Source organism: Anomaloglossus baeobatrachus, chromosome 1, assembly GCF_048569485.1.
Source record: "Anomaloglossus baeobatrachus isolate aAnoBae1 chromosome 1, aAnoBae1.hap1, whole genome shotgun sequence".
In the NCBI taxonomy this organism is placed as follows: Eukaryota; Metazoa; Chordata; class Amphibia; order Anura; family Aromobatidae; genus Anomaloglossus; species Anomaloglossus baeobatrachus.
Genome location: NC_134353.1, coordinates 741,463,029 through 741,488,795, shown reverse-complemented (window position 1 = coordinate 741,488,795; position 25,767 = coordinate 741,463,029). Strand labels below are relative to the sequence as shown.

General features: G+C 41.5%; 1 protein-coding gene across 12 annotated transcripts in view; it reads right to left on the bottom strand.

Annotated features, from left to right (window-relative positions):
* PITPNM2 (phosphatidylinositol transfer protein membrane associated 2) overlaps window positions 1–25,767 on the bottom strand; it is a 487,362-nt gene that overhangs the window by 120,588 nt on the left and 341,007 nt on the right. For 11 of the 12 annotated variants that reach the window (XM_075322875.1, XM_075322922.1, XM_075322937.1 and 8 more), the window contains 2 exons: window positions 21,647–21,751; window positions 17,729–17,796 (listed from right to left, as the gene is read on the bottom strand). In XM_075322875.1, the coding sequence (XP_075178990.1) occupies window positions 17,729–17,796; window positions 21,647–21,751 (173 nt within the window). The remainder of the gene's footprint in view (window positions 1–17,728; window positions 17,797–21,646; window positions 21,752–25,767) is intronic. The other variant, XM_075322901.1, reaches the window with a different exon arrangement.

The following is a 25,767-nucleotide window of genomic DNA, read 5'->3' as shown; positions in this document are numbered from 1 at the left end:
TGGTTGTTGGGAACGAGGAGCGCTCTGAACCTCTGAGACATAAGAGTCCTAATGTTCTTATATCGTCTGCAGTCTTACAATATGTATGTTTATATATACAAAAATACAATAAAAATATATTATATACACACACATTATATAGAGATATACTGTATATATAAAGTGTGTACGTGCATGAAATACAAGTCCTTTGTACCCCAAATGTAACCCAAATGTTAATATTTCAATATAAATACAATAGACAGCTAGCATAATCTCACAACACATAAACCCCGTGTCTGAGACCGTAAATCTTAATCTCTGTAATACATAAAATTCAGCTTATATTGTACATTTTATTGATAGGTTATAGATGAAAACAAGCATACAAAACTATACAATTAACTCTTCAGCCAAGCAAGTCCATGATTTAAGATTTAGTATAAAATACTCAACACAAGACGTCGCACCAAAACATGCTACATATACTAGTAACATATAATCTATACACACCAAGCATATGCTATATCTACACGATATCTTTTTCACATTTGCATCAAGCAGTTATTGCCTTGACTTTGTTTAGTAAGTACTTTTTGCAAACAGAAAAAAAATGTGGTCTGATCTACAGCAGCTACTTTTTCTTGTACTTACTGATGCCAAAGCTGGGGAAATTGTAATGACATTTGTGAGAGTGACAGCTGGAATGCTGGGAATGACTTGTGCAAGGAGAACAGCTGTGTGCCTCTGCACAGAAAAGCACAAACACAACTCAGTCCTCTGATTGCTTCGGAAACAAGAAATTGCAGATAAAAAGGAAAAGAGCAAAAAGAAAAAGAACCACACTAAGCAGGATTACGGTAGAGTTAATTGTCACAGGGTCTCATGGATCTACCCGCTTTCATATCAAGGCATATCTAATACGGTATATAGTTGATATTGTTGGTATATAGTTGATAGTAGGGTATATAGATGATAGTAGGGTATATAGTTGATAGGGTGGGTATATAGTTTATAGTAGGGTATATAGATGATAGGGTGGGTATATAGTTGATAGTAGGGTATATAGTTGATAGGGTGAGTATATAGTTGATAGTAGGGTATATAGTTGATAGGGTCGGTATATAGTTGAAAGTAGGGTATATAGTTGATAGGGTGAGTATATAGTTGATAGTAGGGTATATAGTTGATAGTAGGGTATATAGTTGATAGTAGGGTATATAGTTTATAGTAGGGTATATAGTTGATATTGTGGGTATATAGTTTATAGTACGGTATATAGTCAATAGCGTGGGTATATAGTTGATAGAGTGGGTATATAGTTTATAGTAGGGTATATAGTTGATAGGATGGGTATATAGTTGATAGTAGGGTATATAGTTGATAGGGTGGGTATATAGTTGATAGTAGGGTGTATATATATATATATATATATATATATATATATAAGGTATATAGTTGATAGGGTGGGTATATAGTTTATAGTAGAGTATATAGTTGATAGGGTGGGTATATAGTTGATAGTAGGGTATATATATAGGGTATATAGTTGATAGGGTGGGTATATAGTTGATAGTAGGGTATATAGTTGATAGGGTGGGTATATAGTTGATAGTAGGGTATATAGTTAATAGGGTGAGTATATAGTTTATAGTAGGGTATATCCTTGATAGGGTTGGTATTTAGTTGACAGTATGGTATATAGTTGCTAGGGTGGGTATATAGTTGATAGTAGGGTATATAGCTGATAGGGTGGGTATATAGCGGATAGGCTGGGTATATAGTTGATAGGGTGGGTATATAGTTGATAGGGTGGGTATATACAGTTAGGTCCAGAAATATTTGGACAGTGACACAAGTTTTGTTATTTTAGCTGTTTACAAAAACATGTTCAGAAATACAATTATATATATAATATGGGCTGAAAGTGCACACTCCCAGCTGCAATATGAAAGTTTTCACATCCAAATCGGAGAAAGGGTTTAGGAATCATAGCTCTGTAATGCATAGCCTCCTCTTTTTCAAGGGACCAAAAGTAATTGGACAAGGGACTCTAAGGGCTGCAATTAACTCTGAAGGCGTCTCCCTCGTTAACCTGTAATCAATGAAGTAGTTAAAAGGTCTGGGGTTGATTACAGGTGTGTGTTTTTGCATTTGGAAGCTGTTGCTGTGACCAGACAACATGCGGTCTAAGGAACTCTCAATTGAGGTGAAGCAGAACATCCTGAGGCTGAAAAAAAAGAAAAAATCCATCAGAGAGATAGCAGACATGCTTGGAGTAGCAAAATCAACAGTCGGGTACATTCTGAGAAAAAAGGAATTGACTGGTGAGCTTGGGAACTCAAAAAGGCCTGGGCGTCCACGGATGACAACAGTGGTGGATGATCGCCGCATACTTTCTTTGGTGAAGAAGAACCTGTTCACAACATCAACTGAAGTCCAGAACACTCTCAGTGAAGTAGGTGTATCTGTCTCTAAGTCAACAGTAAAGAGAAGACTCCATGAAAGTAAATACAAAGGGTTCACATCTAGATGTAAACCATTCATCAATTCCAAAAATAGACAGGCCAGAGTTAAATTTGCTGAAAAACACCTCATGAAGCCAGCTCAGTTCTGGAAAAGTATTCTATGGACAGATGAGAAAAAGATCAACCTGTACCAGAATGATGGGAAGAAAAAAGTTTGGAGAAGAAAGGGAACGGCACATGATCCAAGGCACACCACATCCTCTGTAAAACATGGTGGAGGCAACGTGATGGCATGGGCATGCATGGCTTTCAATGGCACTGGGTCACTTGTGTTTATTGATGACATAACAGCAGACAAGAGTAGCCGGATGAATTCTGAAGTGTACCGGGATATACTTTCAGCCCAGATTCAGCCAAATGCCGCAAAGTTGATCGGACGGCGCTTCATAGTACAGATGGACAATGACCCCAAGCATACAGCCAAAGCTACCCAGGAGTTCATGAGTGCAAAAAAGTGGAACATTCTGCAATGGCCAAGTCAATCACCAGATCTTAACCCGATTGAGCATGCATTTCACTTGCTCAAATCCAGAGTTAAGACGGAAAGACCCACAAACAAGCAAGACCTGAAGGCTGCGGCTGTAAAGGCCTGGCAAAGCATTAAGAAGGAGGAAACCCAGCGTTTGGTGATGTCCATGGGTTCCAGACTTAAGGCAGTGATTGCCTCCAAAGGATTCGCAACAAAATATTGAAAATAAAAATATTTTGTTTGGGTTTGGTTTATTTGTCCAATTACTTTTGACCTCCTAAAATGTGGAGTGTTTGTAAAGAAATGTGTACAATTCCTACAATTTCTATCAGATATTTTTGTTCAAACCTTCAAATTAAACGTTACAATCTGCACTTGAATTCTGTTGTAGAGGTTTCATTTCAAATCCAATGTGGTGGCATGCAGAGCCCAACTCGCGAAAATTGTGTCACTGTCCAAATATTTCTGGACCTAACTGTAGCTGATAGGGTGGGTATATAGTTGATAGCAGGGTATATAGATGATAGGCTGGGTATATAGTTGATAGGGTGAGTATATAGTTCATAGTAGGGTATATAGCTGATAGGGTGGGTATATAGTTGATAGGGTGGGTATATAGTTGATAGCTTGAATTTTCTCTAAAACCAAAACCCACAGTGACAAAAGAATTCGGCGAGTGTTCATTGCTCAGTGAGAAAAAAAGAAGAGACTTCAGACAGATACATGTGAAATATGGCTTCATGTGCAAGATTTCAATTACTCCTCAATGAAGTCACACTACTGGGACATGATAGATGTCTCTCTGGCTGTATCAATATTGCATTATAAATAATCCCATATTAATATCCAGAAACCAGTAAGGGAACAGAAAAAGAGGAGACTAAAAAGTGAAGACATTACAGCACAGTCCTGATGATAGCAAGTGACAACCGTTAATAAACAATATGCATGTGTGAATATATAAATGAAAATATGTATATATATACACGCACATAGACACACCTATCCTAAGACGCAGGGCAAATATGCTGCAAGGTAAGAATGCTTTAAAATCTAGTAATGTTAAAGAGGTTGTCTTCTTTCATAAAATCATGGTCCCGGGAGCAGTTTGTTATAAAAATAAAAAATAAACAAACCGGGCTTCACTCACAGTGCAGTGCCGCTGCGCCCAGGGTCCAGTACTGACTGCAGCTCTGACGTCACATGAACAGCCAATCATTGAGCTCAGTAGCTTTGAGGAAGCAATGGGAAGAGAATCTCAGCTCACAGATTGGTGGCCGCTCTGATGAGGTCATGTCACCGCCATAGCTAATACCAGACACTGGGAGCAGCGTCAGAGACTCAGCACAGGACCTGGGGATGGTGAGTCAAACACAATTTGCTTTTTTTTTTTTTTATTATAAAACAACACTGCGCCTGATGATCAAGAGTTTCTGAAAGCATGCAACCCCTGTCAGAAGTCTGGCCACAAGCTGTCTTCATGATGAAAGAATTGGGACTAAAAAAGTTTTACTTTCAAGGTGAAAACAATGTCAAGAGATTCAATTAAGCATAAAACAAAGGAACTAGGATGCAGAAAAAAGTCAGCAGGTGCTCTGGACTGAGGAGTCAAAATGTGAAATATTTGTCTGTAACAGGAGGCAGCTTATATGCCAAAGTGTTAGAGATCAGTGGGGGAACTGATGTAAGTAGGCTATCATACATTGTGGTTTACAGTGTGCTGACTGCTGTTGGGGATCATAATACGGTGTGGTGACTGCTGTGGTGGCCATCATACAGTGTGGTGACTGCTGTGGTGGCCATCATACAGTGTGGTGACTTCTGTGGTGGCCATCATACAGTGTGGTGACTGCTGTGGTGGCCATCATACAGTGTGGTGACTGCTGTGGTGGCCAACATACAGTGTGGTGGTTGCTGTGGTGGCCATCATACAGTGTGGTGACTGCTGTGGTGGCCATCATACAGTGTGGTGACTGCCATGGTGGCCAACATACAGTGTGGTGGTTGCTGTGGTGGCCATCATACAGTGTGGTGACTGCCATGGTGGCCATCCTACAGTGTTGGTGGCTGCTGTGGTGGCCATCATACAGTGTGGTGACTGCCATGGTGGCAACCATACAGTGTGGTGGCTGCTGTGGTGGCCATCATACAGTGTGGTGGCTGCTGTGGTGGCCATTTTACAGTGTGGTGGCTGCTGTGGTGGCCATCATACAGTGTGGTGACTGCCGTGGTGGCCATCATACAGTGTGGTGGCTGCTGTGATGCCCATCATACAGTGTGGTGGCTGCTGTGGTGGCCATCCTACAGTGTGGTGGCTGCTGTGGTGGCCATCATACAGTGTGGTGACTGCTGTGGTGGCCATCATACAGTGTGGTGACTGCTGTGGTGGCCATCATACAGTGTGGTGACTGCTGTGGTGGCCATTTTACAGTGTGGTGGCTGCTGTGGTGGCCATCATACAGTGTGGAGGCTGCTGTGGTGGCCATCATACAGTGTGGTGATTGCTGTGGTGGCCATCATACAGTGTGGTAGCTGCTGTGAATTCCATCTTACAGTGTGGTGGCTGCTGTGAATGCCATCTTACAGTGTGGGTTTCATTATACAGTGTAGATGGGAGCTATGGAGATCATTCTGTGTATAGGAGAGCTATGGGCTCATCATACTGTTCATAGGGGGCTGTGGGGGCATCCTACTATGCATAGGGGAGCGCATATGGGGGACTCAAGTGACATTATTATTACTTTGGAGGAACTCGAGATGTTATTAAAGAATATCATGAGGCTCAAAGAACATTATTACTGTACATAGGGGGACTCAACAGACAATGTTACGTGGGGAATTAAGAAGTATTATAGTTATAGGATTAATAAAGGTTTGTGACCTTTAAAGGGGCACACAAGGGGTATTGTTACTTTCTTGGGGGAAAATGCAGGCACTGTTTTCTAGGGAACTTGCACAAAGCATTTATATTTTATAAGGGGCAATAATACCAGGTAAAATGTCACAATAAAGGCAATTTACTATGTAAGGGGCACAGTGGTTGCATTATTATGTGGGGAGCACTGTTTTTGAGTCACATAGCAGGTCCAGTAATAGGGATGCGTACGGATGCAGCAGGCGTAGCATTGGGAGAAGGAGTGTGTGCAGGCTGGAAATAGATGGGAATGTCAAAAGTGTCTTTGTTGTAAATTCTGCAAACGAGTCAAAGCTAGAAGACATTATGTCAGTCTGAGTCACATGGGAAAGACCGGAAAACTGAACAATCAACAGAAAGAACATCACCTGTAAGTCACCATCTATACCTGTACTGTAATCTCTTAATATGTTCTGCAGGACTGGTATCTACCACTATATGGTCACCATATGGCAGTGATATCAGTGTTTGTCTTTCTATACATATTTATTTTCAGTTACTGCTAAATTCCTATACCCACGATTAGGATGCACCATCATAGTTGTAGCCATGCTTACCTTGTTAGGGGCCCACTCAGATGTTTAATCCCCCTGTGCTGAACCCCTAGCTAGGCCTCTGCTGTAGACACACATTATTGTACCACTATTCAGCACTTCTACAAACAAATGGCCTCCTGATATGGACAAATATTTCATATTTTTACTCAATAGTGCAGAGCACATGCTATCATTTCCTGTTTTTGAGCATAGTCGAGTCACTTGGTCCTGTTTCAAAGTAAAATGTATGGATTTTGGCAGCAATTCATCCGTGGACACCACTTCTGTCCAGGCTTCTCTGAACAGTAGATGGGTGTAACTGTTCGGTGGCTGTCAATTATGAGACAATCTCAATGATGATAAAAGAAAGGGTTAAAAGCCGTGATGTCGTGGAAGAAATCCCCAAGACTCAGGCTGATGGATGATTGTGACCTTTATTTGTCAACGCATTTCAGAGATAATCCTCCTTCTTCAGGACCAAAACTTAGGACAACTGTGGAAAAAACTCTACATGACAGGCACTAAAGGGTGCAAGTTTATAATATGTAGGGGAGTTGTGAAATTATATATCTGCAGGCTATATATCTATCTATCTATCAAGACAAAACTATGCAGGCAGCACTCCACAGATTTTTAAATTACCTGACCTTTATTGGTCAAATAGCTGCATAGTGACGTTTCGCTTCCCACTTGAACCTTTTTCTTCTCAAGTATTTTTGTCTTTTTCATGGATGGATATCTGAAGAAACCGCAAGGTGGGAACATTGCACACTAAAAAAGTCTTTTGTTTTTGTTCTGCTCCAAACTTTTTGTCTTATCTATCTATCCTTATGTATAGCTTTATAATAACCATCTATTTATTATCTATATTATATATTTAATATCTTTCTATAATCTTTCTATCTATCCATTCATTCAACCATCTATACCTTTATATAAGATTGCTTTATTAATTATGACAACTAGCTTTAATGTACTGAGTTTTATTGTATGTAAAAGATAATTTTAGAAAGGTAAGTCATACGGATGCTAGGTGAGAATAACATTGCACACTCACATAGCACTCGCGTGACATACGGATTGACATATGTATTACACTCATCCCACTTTTCTGGATGAGGATCGGAGCAACTATTTATACACTAGTGAGAATGGACACTTATAGATACATGGGCACCACTTCTGCATTTTCCACCCACTCCGTTTTGGCAGTGTGTCTTGGATCATGTGCACCCATACAAGTCTATGGGGGAATGTGAAACATTAATTATGTTATTGTTACTACTCTGTTAGTACTCTTGTCACCATATATGCTTTTGGAACATCATTGTCTTATACATAGGGGGGATCTCATCTACTCCACGCATTGTGGGAGCACTATTTTGGATGGCTATTGTTGCAGATATTGTTGTGTTTTTAAAGGTTTTGTAATAAAGGCTATTATATTTTTTCATTATTCGTTGTGGTTGTGCGGGCTGTCATGTGCAGTGTCTATTTCTCTTTTTTTCTTCTTCTTCCCTCTCACACTGCATTGGCTAGCACCTCGTTATACTATTGTTCCATTTATTGAGATCTAGGGGTGCACTACTCCTATTGTTTTGAATGTGAAACATCAGACTGCACTCGGATGACATCAGAGTGCAGTCCAATATACGCTGAGACAGGCAATGGAGAAGGTGGAGAAATTAATCTCTACATCTTCTCTGCACCTGTGATCTGAATCTTGCATCAATCAGATCACAGTTTAATGACACTCGGCTCATGCTCTTCAGCAGAGAATCAGATCATAGTATAATGACACTCGGCTCACGCTCGCAGCAGAGAATCAGATCATAGTATAATGACACTCGGCTCATGCTCGCAGCAGAGAAGCAGATCATAGTATAATGACACTCGGCTCACGCTCGCAGCACAGTTTGAGATGACTGCATTAGCATATCTCAGCCGATTCTCTTGCATCGAATGCTATATGCTCGTGTGAACCTGGCCTACAACTGGAACCTATGTGAAATATACACAGATCAAACACTTTTCCTATAGTTCTGTCACAATATATACATTTACTGTTCATACATACAGTTAAAACCAGAAGTTTACAAACACTATCTAAGAAGACACATCTGCATGTTTTTCTCACTATCTGACATGAAATTAAAATAAACCTTTCCCGTTTTAGGTCAATTAGGAACAAAAATTATTTATATTGGCCAAATGCCAGAATAATGAGAGAGAGAATATTTTAAGGCATTTTTATTACTTTCTGCAAAGATAGTGTATGTTAACTGCTGGTTTCAACTGTACATACATTGCACCATACAGACAAGTTATGTGTAGTGCAATTTCTATAAAATACTTGGTAGCAAAATATATATTTCATATTTTCGATATTCTCCCCATGTGTCTGGATTTACAGAACAGACTGGACTCTACCAGCACACTTAAGACCAGGGCTGTGGAGTCGGAGTCGGAGCTCATTTTGGTGGAGTCGGAGCTCATTTTGGTGGAGTCGGAGTAGGTATAAAATGCACCAACTCCAACTCCTAAAATATATAATAATTTGGGGACAATAGTGCAATGCAGAATGTGCTGAATATTTTTTCATAGGAATTTGGGAAAGTTATGAAATGTTCTATAAATGTCTGTTCTATTCCTGATCTAAGGCTGCAATCACACAGCGTTTTTGCTGCGTTTTTGAGGATACGTTTGTCAGCTGGAAAAGCCACAGTGCTGTTCATGTAACTGAGGAACAAACAGATATTACAACAGAAGAACAGCAAAATGATACTTTAGGATTAGATGATCTTGTTGAAGCTGCTTCAAAACACTTTCATATTCATCACATGCGCTGTGTTGTGCACATGCTGCAGCTGACAATAAGAGGGACCCCGGTTTAACACATCCGGCTTTTCGCCGGTTTGGCGGATGCGGCGCACTCCAGTACAGTGTATAGAGTACAGTGGCAGCGCGACAAACGCCGGTCACATGCTATCATGTGAGCGGAGCATGTGACCCGGAAGTTGCGGCGCTGCCACTGTACTATATCGTACTGTACTGGCGTGCGCCTCATCAGCCAAACCGGCGAAAAGCCGGATGTGTGAAACTGGGCGGACATGCTGGAAATCTACTTGGAAAAGTAAGGAAGTTGGCTATTGTCGCCAGAACCCCTAAAATTAATTCCATCTTGAAGAGACATGCTGGGAAAGGGGCAATTGTTGATCAAGCCACTTGGTGAGGCAGCACTTATTTAATGACTGAGCGATTGCTTGAACTAAAATCGTTTCTTATAGATATGGTGAACCCTCAAGTAACATTAAATGAAGGTCAATGGACACAGGTGGCTGAATTGATGGAATTGCTTAATCACCCATTTCCCGTGACTAAATATTACAAGCTGAGGATTTAACTCCTGGCATTTTCATAAGGGAGTGGAAGAACTTGCTATTTGGCCTGTCCCAAAGAGGAGGTTTAATTGCAGATGGCATTTCTGCTTCAATGAAACGGAGAGAGACACAGCTATTAGAAAATAAAATTCTTCTGGCACCTGTTTATGTGGACCCAAGTCATCGTATACTGCTTGGTGATCAACAGCTTACTAAAGGAAAAGAAGCTTTGAGTGAGGTAGCAGTTAGGATGAGCGGCTACAGGACTGCCAGGCGCAAGAGGACTTGGGGCCTGACAGTGCTACTGCTGCCATATCTTCATCCTCATCAGATGAGGAGTTTAACTTTGACAAGTATTTGGATGACATGAAGCAGGCAAAGCGTTGCCGCAAGGAAAAATATTTCACTCCGTCTCCTATAGCAGCAGATTGACCAGATTTCAGTAAAATTTTTAACTTGCACTCAGAGAAATAGAAGAATTCAACCGTTCATCAAAACTGACTGTGCATGAGGCAATTCCTTTATACTCGGAAATTGTTAGAGATGTTGCCCATGTGGTTACGGCTTTGCCTCCAACCCAAGTTAGTGTAGAGAGGTTGTTCTCTAGCCTTAAAATTATTAGGTCAGATTTGAGGTCAACTATGAAGGAGGATCTGATGGAGGCAATTCTATTTCTTAGAACAAATTCATAGACTGCACAAATGTTATTTAGTATGTTTTTGTTGAAAACTATTTTTTGCCACTTATATAGTGTATTACATAGTGTTAAATATAACACTATGTAAGTGGCAAAAAAACAGTTTTCAACAAAAACATACTAGATAATAACATTTAGTATATTGTATATGTTATATTATATTTAAGTGAAAAATGTATTGTAGTACCATGTGAACATCAGACATTTAATCATTTTTATGATACAATACTCAAGATATTTAGATAGAACATGAAATATATTTATTGGAATACAACTTTAGAACACAAAAAAACTAATAAATTGTAAATATGTAATACAATATGTAATATATATATATATATATATATATACACACAAGATATATATGTAATCTACTGTATATTACATAGTGTATTACATATGTACAATTTATTAGTTTTTTGTGTTCTAAAGTTGTATTCCAATAAATATATCTTACGTTCTATCCAAATATCTTGATTATGGTATCATAAAAAATATTAATTGTCTGATGTTCACATACACATGTTCATGTACTACAATAAATTTTTCACTTAACTATAAGCAATATATGTAGGAGTCGGAGTCGTGGAGTCGGAGTCGGTGCAAGGGAAATTGAGGAGTCGGAGACTAAGGTTTGGCTTACCGACTCCACAGCCCTGCTTAAGACAAGTGAAGGATGTGGATATCATTCGGAGCTTCTGTTCTGGACTCTGAAGCCTGCTTTATATGTTACAATTAATCGTTTGTGCAGCACGGGCGATTTCTTGCCCGTGTCGCACAATGCTGTAACCCCCGTCACACGTACTTACCTTCCAAACGACCTCGCTGTGGGCGGCGAACATCCACTTCCTGAAGGGGGAGGGACGTTCGGCGTCACAGCGACGTCACACAGCGGCCGGCCAATAGAAGCGGAGGGGCGGAGATGAGCGGGACGTAAACATCCCGCCCACCTCCTTCCTTCAGCATTGCCAGCGGGACGCAGGTAAGCTGTGTTCATCTTTCCTGGGGTGTCACACGGAGCGAAGTGTGCTGCCCCGGGTACGATGAACAACATGACGTGCGATTTTTAGAAAATGAGCGACGTGTCCGCGATTAACAAGAAGGTGAGTATTTCTGCTTGTTCATAGCTGTCACACGCTACGATATCACTAACGATGCCAGAAGTGCGTCACTTACGACGTGACCCCGCCATCATCTCCTTAGATATATCGTAGCGTGTAAAGCCCGCTTTACCTATACACACTGCTCTCACTACTGTGGGCCTGCTGGTTATGTTCCATAATGGCAATATATCTCTGTACCACTCTATGAAGTTTGAGAACTGATGAAATAAGTAAATTAACCTAACCTTTCTTCTTCCACACTGACCACTGCTGCTCTGCTATCCTAATTTGTCTGTACATTGATTGTAACTGCATTGTACAGTATAATCAGATACAGGCCATTTACTTTCTGGTTAATGTAATTACTGAAATGGTTTTGATTGGGTTGCATCTTCAGAATGAACAGTATGGTAATGCTCAAAGCACAATGTTTCCTTAATCAGAGGTTTTATTCAGCTTTAGACAACTGACAGGTGGAGTAAAAAAAAAAGATATCTGTGACAGTTTTTTAACACCCTCTGAAAAGTCATGTAGGCAGGGCGAGCTGCAGAGTCTGTGGCCACATTGTGTAGTCAGAACAATTAATATACCGTATTTTTTGGATTAGAAGACGGACTTTTCCTCCCAAAAATTTGGAAGTAAAGTGAGGGGTGTGTCTTATAATCTGAATGTAGCTTACTGGGAGGTGGAGAGGGGTCAAAAAAGGGTGGGGGAATACTGCGGTGGCTGTGCAGGGGCTGCAGCAGCTTGTTACTGTGCGGTGTCTGCAGCCACTGTGCGGTGTCTCCAGTGGCGGCTGCTGCTGGTACGGCTAAGCGGTATCTGCAGAGGCTGTGCGTGGTCTCCGACTGCTGTGCGGTGTCTGCAGCAGCTGTGCTGGGTCTCCAGCGGCTGCACTGGCGCTAAGGGTCGGGCGGTAAGGACTTAAAATAATGCCGCCCGGAGTCAGCGCGTGTGAAGATGGAGCTTTCGGTTCAAGCTCTCATCTGCACAGGCACCGCCTCCGGCCCACTGATCTCCCTCCAGCAGGCTTCAGGAAAATGGCGCCCGAAGGAAGCGCTTGTGCAGATGAGGTCTCGGTTTGCCTTTGAGCCTAGACCTCAATCTGCGCTGACTCCGGGCGCCATTTCTTTGAAGCCCTCACCGTGTGCAGCCGCTGCCAAAGCTACCCCAGCACGGCAGCCCCAGTCTCCACCGCAGCCCCAGCCTCCACCGCAGCCTCTGCATCACCACAGCCTACAGTTTCTGGGACACCCACCTCCCCTGCCCCCTATGACTCCTCCACCACCGCTACTGCTCCCTCCAGTAAGACACCAATAGATTACAAGACGGACCCCTTTTTTTCACCTTTTTTTGCTCTGAATTTGGGGTGCGTCTTATAAAACGAAAAATACGGTATATGGAACTGATTCAATAGAAAAAAGTGAAAATTGCTCGTGTTGTACACATGTGGCTAAAATCGTTGGTACCCCTCGTTTAATGAAAGAAAAATCCACAATGGTCACAAAACTTGAATCTGACAGAAGTAATGATAAATAAAAAAATCTATCAAAATTAAAAAATGAAAGTCAAACATTGCTTTTCAACCATGCTTCCTCAGAATTAAAAAAACAAAACAAAACCTCATGAAACAGGCTTGGACAGAAATGATGGTACCCCTGAAAATAATGTGACAAAAGGGACATGTTAAATCAAGGTGTGACCACTAATTAGCATCACAGGTGTCTACAATCTTGTAATCAGTCAGTGGGCCTGTATATAGGGCTACAGATACTCACTGTGCTGTTTGGTGACATAGTGTGTACCACACTCAATATGGACTACAGGAAGCAAAGGAAAGAGGAGTCTCAGGAGATTAGAAAGAAAATTATAATTATAGACAAGAATGTTAAAGGTTATAAGACCATGTCCAATCAGCTTGATGTTCCTGTGACTACAGTTGCACATTTTATTCAGAAATTTAAGATCTATGGGACTGTAGCCAATCTCCCTGGACGTGGCCGCAGGAAGAAAATTGATGATAAATCAAACAGACAGATAATACGAATGGTAACCAAAGAGCTCAGAAAACTTCTATAAAGAGATTAAAGGTGAACTTCAAGCTCAAGGAACATCAATGTCAGATCGCACCATCTGTCGAAGTTTGAGCCAAAGTGGACTTCATGGGAGACCACCATTGTTGAAGAAGAAAAAAAAGGATATAAAAAGGCCATACTGACTGACGTATTATTGTACAAACAGTAAGCAATGTGTTTTCAAGATGTTTGTTGAATACATTCCTGATGTTTCAATGAAAATTAATAAAAAATAATTGGTTAAAAAAGCTAGACTGGAATTTGCCAAACTACATGTTGACAAGCCACAAAGCTTCTGGGAGAATTTCCTAAGAACAGATGAGATAAAAATGAAACTTTTTGGCAAGGCACATCAGCTCTAGGGCTGCATGGTGGCTCAGTGGTTAGCACTGCAGTCAGACAACATCTGCAAGGAGTTTGTATGTTCTCCCCATGTTTGCGTGGGTTTCCTCGGGGTACTCTGGTTTCCTCCCACACGCCAAAGACATACAGATAGGGAATTTAGATTGTGAGCCCCAATGGGGACACAGTGTTCCTGATGTATGTAAAGCTCTGCGAAATATCTTAGCGCTATATAAAAATAAAGATTTATTTACTTTTTTAGCTCTATGTTCACAGACGGAAAAATGAAGCATATCAAGAAAAGAACACTGTCCTTACTGTGAAACATGGAAGAGGCTCTATTATGTTCTGGGGCTGCTTTGCTGCATCTGTCACAGGGTGTCCTGAATCTGTGCAGGGTACAATGATTCTCAAGACTATCGAGGGATCCTAGAGAGAAATGTGCTGCCCAGTGTCAGAAAGCTTGGTTTCAGTCACAGGTCATGGGTCTTGCAGCAGGATAATGACCCAAAACAAACAGCTAAAAACACCCAAGAATGGCTAAGAGGAAAACATTGGACTATTCTGAAGTGGCCTTCTATGAGCCCTGACCTAAATCCGATTGAGCAACTTTGGAAAGAGCTGAGACATGCCGTCTGGAAAAGGCAAACTTCAAACATGAGACAACTGGAGCAGTTTGCTCTTGAGGAGTGGGCCACAATACCTGTCGAGAGGTGCAGACGTCTCATTGACAGTTACTGATTGCAGTGATTGCTCCAAAAAGGTTGTGCAAGCAAATGTTAAGTTAAGGGTACCATAATTTCTGTCCAGGCCTATTTTATGAGTTTTTTTTTTTTTTTTAATGCTGTGGAAGCTGAAAATCAGTGTCTGACTTTCATTGTTCATTTTCAAAGATTTTTTTATGTATTATTACTTTTGTCAGATTCAAGTTATTTCTGTGGCCATTGTGGGTTTTTATTTCATTAAACGAGGGGTACCAACAATTTTGACCACTTGTGTATCTCCTATCCTTTGTAGTTTATATTGAAGACCAACAAAATATCTGCTATAAACATGTGCATTTTCCTAAAATGTATAGAAACGCTTTAATAAATTAATTGCATGCTAACAGATTCCTATGGATGACAATTTCTGAGGTTTCCCATTACAATGCCTATAGAGGTTTTATAACCCTGAATAGCATATTATATATATATATATATATATATATATATATATATATATATGTGTGTGTGTATATACAGTGATACATCTATCTCTACATCTCTACTTGGTTGCCTCTTTTTTATTGATCTCCATTACAGAAATTCTTCCTGAAGCTCACGATAAGTAGTACCACAAGTCCCACCCAGATACTAAAGTGCTTCACTGTGATAAGACCCCGATATAGCAAAGTGTGACAGATTAATAGATATTTTGTGCTAAACCTTATGTTTAAAGGGGTTGTTCACTATTAGGACAAACCCTTCTGATTTCACATGTGTCCCCCAGGTAAAATAATAAAGCTATACTCCGAAGACGACTTTTTAACCCCTAAAAATCTTCTCAAAAGTCAGGAGTCGTCTTACACACCGGGTGTCGTCTTATATGGCGGCGCACAGTGCTGCAGGAGCCCATTGTTTAGTAATGCCCTCCTACCGGTCCCCTTCTTAGACACAAGGAACATTATTCTCACTTGTCCTCCGTTCCCTTGGTGCCTTCAGCTTCTTCTGACAGACCGTAGGCCCATAGATCCCTCCACGATAGTGTCCTGTACACAGGGCCGCCACCACTGCCGTCATGGCTTTACTGCAGTTGAATGTGTTGCGGTGCCGTAAAGCATTCAACTGCAGTAAAGCGCTGACGGCGGCGGCCCTGTGTACAGGACGCCATCATGGAGGGGTCTATGGGCCTACGGTCCACAAGAAGCACTCCTCCATGATTGGATCCCATACACGGGGCCACTGCTGTCAGCGCTTTGCTGCAGTTGAATGGTTTACAGCACCGCAAAGCATTCGACTGCAGTAAAGCCATGACGGCAGACAGCAGCCCCGTGCATTGGACGCTATCACAGAGGGGTCTATGTGCCTTGCGGTCTACAAGAAACAGCTGAGGTCATCATGGGAACAGAGGAGAGGTGAGAATAATGTTTATTGTGTGCAAACAATGGCATAATAGGGGACAAGAAGGGGACCGGTAGGAGGGCATTACTAAACAATGGGCTCATTGCTGTAAGGGGGGGGGAAAGGATGGGCACATTACTAAACAATGGGCTCATTACTGCAGGGGACTTTACTAAACAATGGGCACATTACTGCAGGGACATTACTAAACAATGGGCACATTACTGCAGGGACATTACTAAACAATGGGCACATTACTGCATGGGACATTACTAAACAATGGGCACATTACTCGGGTCGGCTTATACTCGATTATATACGGTATATCCCAAACTCTATATTTGAACTAGAAAAGTTGGGAATGGTCTTATACGCCGGAAAATACAGTAAGTATAGGCTTTATTATTTTAACTGAAGAGAACATGTGAAATCAGAAAGGGTTGCCCTAGTAGTGGATAAACCCTTTAAGCAATAAAGCATCTGTAACGGTCATCAATGAGACTTTATGCAATAGCGCTTTAATGGAGCAGTATTATCAGAAAATGACCTATTCCTTAAATTAGGTTTTTATGTTAAAGCATTGGGGAATTTTTTTTTTTGTTATCATCGCAATCTCTACATATATTTATATATATATATATATATATATAAAAACATAAATATATATATATTTTTTTATTTATTTTTTTATTGCAATTTTCACACTGACCACTGGGACTATTTTTTTTTTTTTTAAATAGAAGACCTTTTGGCAGTCTTATAATCCCTAGCAGGATTACATAAAGTGGTACCACCTTATATATACAGCTAATAACACAGGACCCACCATTCATAATAGGCAATGTCTGACTGCTGACCCTTTACACCCCCTTCACAATGATCTTTGCACATGCTCATTAGATGCTTCATTACAAAATATGGGGTCTGAGCCGGTCTATTCTTGCTAATGTACACATGGAATGTCCTAAAAGAACAGAATGTACAAGTCTAAAGTAGCACCAGTGGCCAATTTCAAAATTGCAAGATTTCTATTTTTTTTTAATTTAGATTGAAATGTATGTGATTTTGATGATGTAAAACAAATATTGTAAATTTTCAACATACATTTAACATAAAAACCTTATTTAGACAGTAAGTAATTTTTCTCATCACACATTCCTATTATGGGCTCGCTCACACGAATGTATAAATTGGACGAGTGCAATCCGATAAAAAGTGGTTACACTTGGACCCATGTTATTTAATGAGGCAGAGCAGATCTGCATTTTTTTTCTCAGCTGTATGCGGCATTAGAAAAAAAACACAGCATACTGCCATTTGACTCTGAAATAGGTACAGTGCAAGAAAAAAAATCAGATGTCATACAGACCATATGTACGGCATCCGATTTTTATGGATACATTACAATTGTAAGATGGGAAAGTGGAAATAGTCTTGTAAAACATTAACGATTAATAGCTGCTGTGCTCATATTGCATACATTATATTACGATTAGCCGAGGACCACGTTTATTATTCCACCATGTTGGAGTCCCATGCTGATCAGCAGATTACAAGGAGCATATAGCAAAGACAACATTCATCAATCACCTAAAACACCTACCTCCATTATACTTAATCCCTCCACACTGCAGCTGACGGTGTACTCTGCTGTTTCATGGTAGGAATCATCTAGCAGAAAAAGAAATGGCAACAGAAAGAGTTTTAAATGTTGAAAACTAACTATCACATCATTTTTGCTTAACATTTTCAAATAAAAGAGCAGAAATCTCCATGTGCATTTAATTTGTTACACTTAATTGCTTTAATTATAATAATTTATAGTGATTCATATTAAATATAGTTAGAAGATCTGGCCGGGGACCATAACCAGTGATGAGACTAGTCTGGAGCCGCACCTGGGTGGCATCTCCTATCGCAAGTGATTGACCGGTCTCCCCCGTCAACTAATTCGGAGATGCACCTGAGAGGCATCTCACATCACAGGCGACTGGTTTCTCCCATAGACTACTCCAGACCAGAACCGCATCTGGGCAGCATCTCCCATCACAGGTGATCGGTCTCTCCCATAGACTAGCTCAAACCCACACCGAGACAGCATCTCCCATCACAGGTGATTGACAGGTCTCTCCTATAGACTAGTCCAGAGCCACACCTGGGAGGCATCTCCAATTCCAAGTGATTGACCAGTCTCTCCCATAGACTAGTCCGGAACCACATCTGGGTGGCATCTTCCATCGCATGTGATTGACCAGTCTATCCCATAGACTAGTCCAGAGCCACACCTGGGAAGCATCTCCAATTCCAAGTGATTGACTGGTCTCTCCCATAGACTAGTCAGGTGCCGCACCTGGTCGGCATCTCCCATTGCAGGCAATTGACTGGTCTCTCCCATAAACTAGTCCGAGCCGCACCTCGGTGGGATCTCCCATTACAAGCGATTAACCAGTCTCTCCCATAGACTAGTCCACAGCTGCACCTGGGCGGTATCTCCAATCACAAGGGATTGATCAGTCTCTCGTATCACCGTCTACCCGGGCACATAGGTCTTTTTTGATCCATTAGCCTGTATTGATCCCTGCCACTGCAGGTCGATCTTCTTCTTTCTCCTGCTATTGCAGGCTGATTTCCCTTCTTATCTCCCCTGAGGAACTCTTTTTATTAAGAGGGAAACGCGTCGGGAGGACATATATTTTCATTTTGTGGTTGTGGGGCAGACAACTTATTTGGGGCTGCCCTTGTCAGGGCGGAAGTCCAATCACGGGGCACGACAGGGTTTGTTATTCCATCACCCGACGCATTGCCCTGATTCTTCCAGCCAGTGATCAACCCTGGACCGGTGTCTAATCTTACCCACGGAGAAGATCTGGGTGAGATTTTTCTGATTTATTGCCATTTGGCATCACCTTTTGTTATTTGCACAATTCATGCACTAGCACTTTGGTACCCTTTTTTAATGTATTTATTAAAAGCTATGTTTTAGTCCTTGCTATTATCCACTATTATATTGGACTATTGGGCTATATTTTCTGCCTGGCAGAATCTGCTATTACAGTCTCTCGTATAGACTAGTCTTGAGATGCACCTGGGCGTTGTTTATCATCGCAGGCAATTGACTGGTCTCTCCAATAGACTAGTCCGGAGCCGCACCTTTCATCACAGGTGATTGATTGGTCTCTCCCACAGACTACTCTTATCCTGGCCGGTTAGAGCAGCATGAATCGCATGACAGCTTCCCTTTAAATACTATTTTATAATATTGGCACCTTCCAAACTAGTAACATATGTTGCCATTTCCAGCATTATTTATTATTCTCCTGACCTCTTTCTGGTCTTTAAAATGAGTATATTATTTAACAGATGTAACACTCCCAACTTTCTCACTTAGTTATGCAACTTCAACTTTACAATCTCATTACACTAAAAACCTTTAGAGAAGCGAAGTGAGAAAATAAGTTATCACAGTATCAAGAACAACCGTGACTCATTCAGTCCTAGGAAAAATCTAAAGCACTTCCATTAGGAAATAATTAACTACGCAAATTGTTTTGTTTTATTATTTAAACTGATGAGACAATTGACTTTTTAGTCATATACAGTATGTATGCAGACTGGATTTTAAGGATTGTTCCCAGGATATGCCAAAAAATATTTAATAATTGTAAGTTTATTATTTATTTTGCTCGCTTGTATAGCACCATTAATTTCACAGCGTTTTGCAGACATCATTACTATCACCATTGGAGCTCACAATTTCAATTCCTTATCAGTATGTCTTTGGAATGCAGGAGGAAACCAAAGTATGTGGAGAAGACCCAAAGTTTCAACTCCTGGGAGAACTAGGGTCGCTGTACGTGTTGGAAAAATATAGGTCCACTGATTTCTCTGCTGCAGATCTAGCAGTTATACAGAGCTCATGAATATACTGGACTACCTGACAGCACTCCAAGTAGTCCCCTAATGATAATCTACTGCCGATTAATAGTGATTAGTGTTGAGCGGACCCGGATCCGCACGGTTTGAGAGCCCGACCCGAGTCCGACCAGTACCCGGGATTCGGGGTGCACGATCCGGATTTATTTATTTTTTTATTTTTTTTTTCTCTCTCTCCCCCCCTGTTCCCCATTGATTTGTATGGGCGCGGATTCCGGATCGGACCCGGATTTCGGCGGCAACCCGATCCGGATCCGACGGACTCGGAATATGACTGATCCGCTCAACTCTAATAGTGATTTTATCAAAATTAAACTAAGCAGCCCAGTAAGCGCCACATCGCTGGAATCAGGAGCTCTGGCCCTATGTTATGCTTCTCTTAGATTAGATAGCAAAAACCTGGTGAAAGATTCCCGTTAAAGGGAAACTGTCACCAGATTTGGCCCCTTTAAGCTGCGGCCACCACCACTGAGTTCTTATATACACAGTATTCTAGAATGCTGCATAAGAGCCTCGGCCGCTCTGTATAATATAAACACTTGTATAATACTCACCTAAGGGGCGGATTGGTCCGATAGGTGTCACTGCTCTCCAGTCCGGCGCATCCTCCATCTTCTGCTATCTCCTTCCTCCTGCCCAGCCCCGTGCATGACGTGTCCGGTGTCATTCACAGAGAGGGCTCCATTGCACTCCTGCGCAGGCACAGTTTGATCAGCTCTGCTGAGGGCAGAGCAAAGTCCTTTAATGGAGAGGTGCAAGCAAAGGTCAAAGATCACCCAGGCATGCGCACTACAGTACTTTGATCTGCCTTCAGCCAGCAGATCAAAGTGTGCCTGCACAGGAGCGCAATGGAGGCCACTCTGTGAATGACACTGGATGCCTCATGCATGGGGCTCAGCAGGAGGACGGAGATCGCAGAAGATGGAGGAACGGAGAGCAGCGACAACCATTGGACCGATCAGCACCCAGGGGAGTATTATAAAAGTGTTTTTTACGTTATACAGATCGGCCTGGGCTCTTATACACAGTATTCTGGAATGCTGCACATAAGAGCTCAGTGATGGTGGCCGCAGCTCATAGGGCCCAAATCTGGTGACAGGTTCCCTTTAAACTTCTTTAACTTTAAGACCTGATAGAAGTCAAAGTTTTTGGTTTATTGGATTGGTATAAAAATAACATAAAACAAACTACCATAGTAGTCGTGGAGAATGTTTAGGGCCAACATTGAATATTAACACAAATTGAAAATAAGTTTTATGCTTGTTTCTCTCTGATTTTTTATCCAGTCAGATAAAATGTTATATTATATTGTAGCTGAGTGTTGAAAATATCAAACATCAGACTTTCTATAGTACAGAGTGTAGAATAAAAGGATTTGAACTCTCAGAATTGTTTCTTCTTGTATACAATTATGCCTGTATATTTGTTTAAAGGGATGGACAAGTTCCTCTGTCTGCCAAATCTGTTATAGCATTCATGTTATACAGTACAAGCAGCAAATACGTAATGAAATGACTTGACAAGAACACAATACAGATGTTAGATTGGATTCAGACAAAAAAGGTTAATAGAAAATCTTTATGATTACCTTGTAATTCATCTGTCTCGGCTGTTTCGATCTTGTCCATTAGGTCGTTTGAGCTCCATTTTGTAATTTCTTTAGGCAGCACTTCCTCGTTATCTGACAAATCTTCTAAACACAAGGACAATAATCAGAAAAGAAAACAAAGTTAAATATCTAGGAGTATTCTGAAACATCAATAAAAAGGACAAACAATATCAACTGAAAGCCATAGTAAGTAATAACAGCCTCAGGTAATCTTAAGGTACCGTCACACATAACGAGATCGCTAGCGAGATTGCAGCTGAGTCACGGTTTCTGTGACGCAGTAGCGATCCCGTTAGCGATCTCGTTATGTGTGACACCTACCAGCGATCAGGCCCCTGCTGTGAGATTGCTAGTCGTTGCAGAATGGTCCAGGCCATTTTCTTCAAAGGCGATGTCCTGCTGGGAAGGACACATCGCTGTGTTTGACACTGTGTGACAGGGTCACAGTGACTGCTGAGATCGTTATACAGGTCGCTACTGCGACCTGTATCGTTCCTGCATCATTGTTAAGGTCTGACTGTGTGACATCTCACGAGCGATTTACCAGCGATCCCTATCGGTCGCATCGTTTTCGGGATTGCTGGTAAGTCGTTGTGTGTGACTGGGCCTTTAAAGGGAATCTGTCCACAGGTTTTTGCAATGTAATCTGAAGACATCCTGATGTAAGGGATAACACAGATATTTCAGTGATGTGTCTCTTATCACAGAGTGTGTTTTTGCTTACCTGCAATGTTAGTTTAAGCCTCAGTAGCTTTATCATTAGTCAGACTGAGGAGCACATGAGCTCAAGTCCGACTCTGCCCCCATCTGTGATTAGCAACTTCTGTTTATGGAAAGCCTGGTGTGGACGGGCAGTTTTGTAATCTCTACTACATACTAAAAGTAAAAAATTTTATTGTGTCAGAACGGCTGCACCCGGTGATCTACGTCATACCTTTTTGGATTCAGGGTCTCTTTGTCTGCATCATACTACTGTTAGGTGAGGTAGTAGAACTTGGTGACAGATTCCCTTAAATACAGACTGACATACTGAGGCTTGGCAGAAAGTCAACACATACATTAAAAAAAATACGTTTTATTTCTACTTCAAAAAGGATGTATAGATTATTGTAGAACAATATGGGCCCCAGGCGAGTTGCAGGGATATTACCTTTAATAATGAAAACTGGCTCAATGCCCTTTTGAATAAGACAAGGACAGTGCTCAAGACCTTCACTTTAAAGGGAACCTGTCAGAGCATTATGCACCCAGATCCACGAGCAGTTCTGGGTGTATATTGCTAATCCCTGCAAACAGTCCCTGTATACACTAGCATAGATAAAGAGATCTTTATAAAAAGTATTTCTAAAGATACCATATGATATGCTAATGAGGCCATGAACTAGTCGCAAGGGCGTTGCTTCCCTTGGCTAGTCGCACCCTTAGCATGTATGTACGCCGCTATATGACATGTGTCTGAAGTACAGGGTCTTGGTGTACAGCATTGGTCTGCAGTGTCTTTAAAAGGACCGGTGCAACAGCAATGAGATATAGGGAAAATGCCTTGGCTGTGACTGGTCTAGAATTTTCTGCAGAGATATTCTTTTGGCCCTGTCCAGACAGGTTGATATGAACTGTATAGGGCAATGTAATGGTTGTATGTGTCTGGCTAATTTACAGTAGCATGTATGGGGTATTCATGGATTTGATGTGCTCCCTTCTGCACCATCTGTGTCAGTGTGATGCATGTCACATTGAACAACACGGCTGACATCCACCTGCCGTTATTAGTAACTCTCATCCTCCTTGGGTCCACACTCATCCACTGTTCTCTTATTACTATCAATCCCTCCCTTTTCTCCTATAGCACTGAACACCTCCTCATTCATGCAGTAACCAACAGAGACATTGTCACTTTGAGGGTGATCAATCGCAGATTGAGCATATTTAGAAGCGTTAATGAACAACAATTTTGATGCGCTATGATTGCCCCTCATGTGTGGCGCTATTACATTTGAGGTGAAAATACTTGTGTCACTTATCCTTGCAGAACAGAATTTTGGTGCACTGGACAACAAATTCAACATAAAGAAGTGAATGTAGACTGTGAGTCCTCTCTCCTCCTGTACCTGTCTGTACCTGGTATTGTTCATAATTATTGTACGTGTCTCTATTAGGCTAGGTTCACATTTCCATTGTTTTGCATCAATCACATGCGTTGCTTGACGCTTGTGACTGATGCATTGTACAACGGATGACAAGTATTGGTTTGAGAAAGCGGATTCCGTTTTTGAGAGCGATCAGCTGATCGCTCTCAAAAGCCGGCGGCCGGGAGATCAGCTGATCGATCTCAAAAGCCAGCGGCCGGGAGAGCGACCTGATCTCCCGGCTAATGAGAGCGATCAGCGCTCTCATTAGCCGGCCGCTTGGAGATCAGCTGATTGCTCTCAAAAGCCGGTGGTCTCCCGGCCGCCGGCTTATGACGCGATCAGCTGATTGTTCACAAAAGAGGGTGGCCGGGCGATCAGCTGATCGTTCGGCCGCCGATGAGTATACGCAGTGAAAACATACGGATTGCGCTGCTCAAAAAACGTTACAGGCTGCGTTCCTGCCGCCCAACGGTCAGTCGTCCCACGACTGATCAGTCGGGCGGAGGATGCAACGCAGCATCATCAGTCACAATCCGCCGCTCATGCAAGTCTATGGGAAACAACGGAATCCGCCAAACGGATTCTGTTGCTTACCAGAGCCGCGGATTGTGACTGATGCAAATTGACGGAAGTGTGAACCTAGCCTTAAGTGTACCCCTTTCCGCATGTAAAGTGCCACAGAATAAATGGCACTGCTATAATAATAATAATAATAATGTCTATCAGACCAGAATGAAGTAGACAAAGGATGAGAACATCTAGAATCATAAATGATGTCACCTATGAATCACTGTTATGTGAATTCACCTGTACTATATTTTCTATGATGTTAATAATATCCACCCTTGGAACAGTTTGGGAAAAATATTATGCTAAATGTTAATTAAAAAACATCTTATACAACCCTGCACTAATATGTGTGTTTTAGACACAATAATTATGGCACACATTTCTGGCATAAAGTAAGCTAATAAAAATTAAAAGGTTTGCAGTCTTTAAGGATAAGAGAGTATTTATAAAAGTGTTCCACTGTCTTTTTAAGGGTGCAGTCAGAAGGCCATATAACTTGGACGAGGATTGCACTGCAGTGCACGGACTGGCCGGCGCGTTTCATGACCCAAGCATGACAGCTTTATGTATTTCTGTGCATCGGTCACACATGGGTCAGGAGAGAAGTCAGGGCATTGTGATGCGATCCTCGTCCGAGTTATATGGCCGTGAGACTGCACAAACATTATTATTGACTGATGCTCCTACACTTGATTCCCTCCAGGTCCCTGATAAGAGCGGCACCTTTTTGCAAAAAAAAATTCAAAGAAGCAGCTTTAGTACTTTTCAAGTACTTGGAAATCTTAAACCATAACCGTTGTTTTCATTTATATTTCATAAATCAATAATACACATGTTAATAAGCAAATTTGTAATATATCTTATCAGACTAATTTGCCCCTTTCTCTGCCAGAATTGATCAGTCATTATCAAACTTCTCAATTCTGAGGTAAAATCTGTCTTCAGTGAAGTCTTTCCCATTACTGAGATAGGAGAGGGCAGCTGTTACTGAGGAGATTCCATGTAGATAGAAGAGAGAAAAGGGAGGAGCTCTGCCTCTAGCTCCTCTCTCTGCCTCTAGCTCCTCCTTCTGCCTCAAGCTCCTCCTTCTGCCTCTAGATCCTCCTTCTGCCTCTAGCTCCTCTCTCTGCCTCTAGCTCCTCTCTCTGCCTCTAGATCCTCCTTCTGCCTCAAGCTCCTCTCTCTGCCTCTAGCTCCTCCTTCTGCCTCTAGCTCCTCTCTCTGCCTCTAGCCCCTGCCTCTGACTCTAGCTTCTCCAGTCATCATAGACTCTTATCAGCACCAACTGCCATCTATCTCAGTAATGGGAAAGTCTTTGCTGAATACAGATTTTACCTTAGAATGGAGAAGTTTGATAATGACTGATCAATTCTGGCAGAGAATGAAGGAAATTTGTCTGAT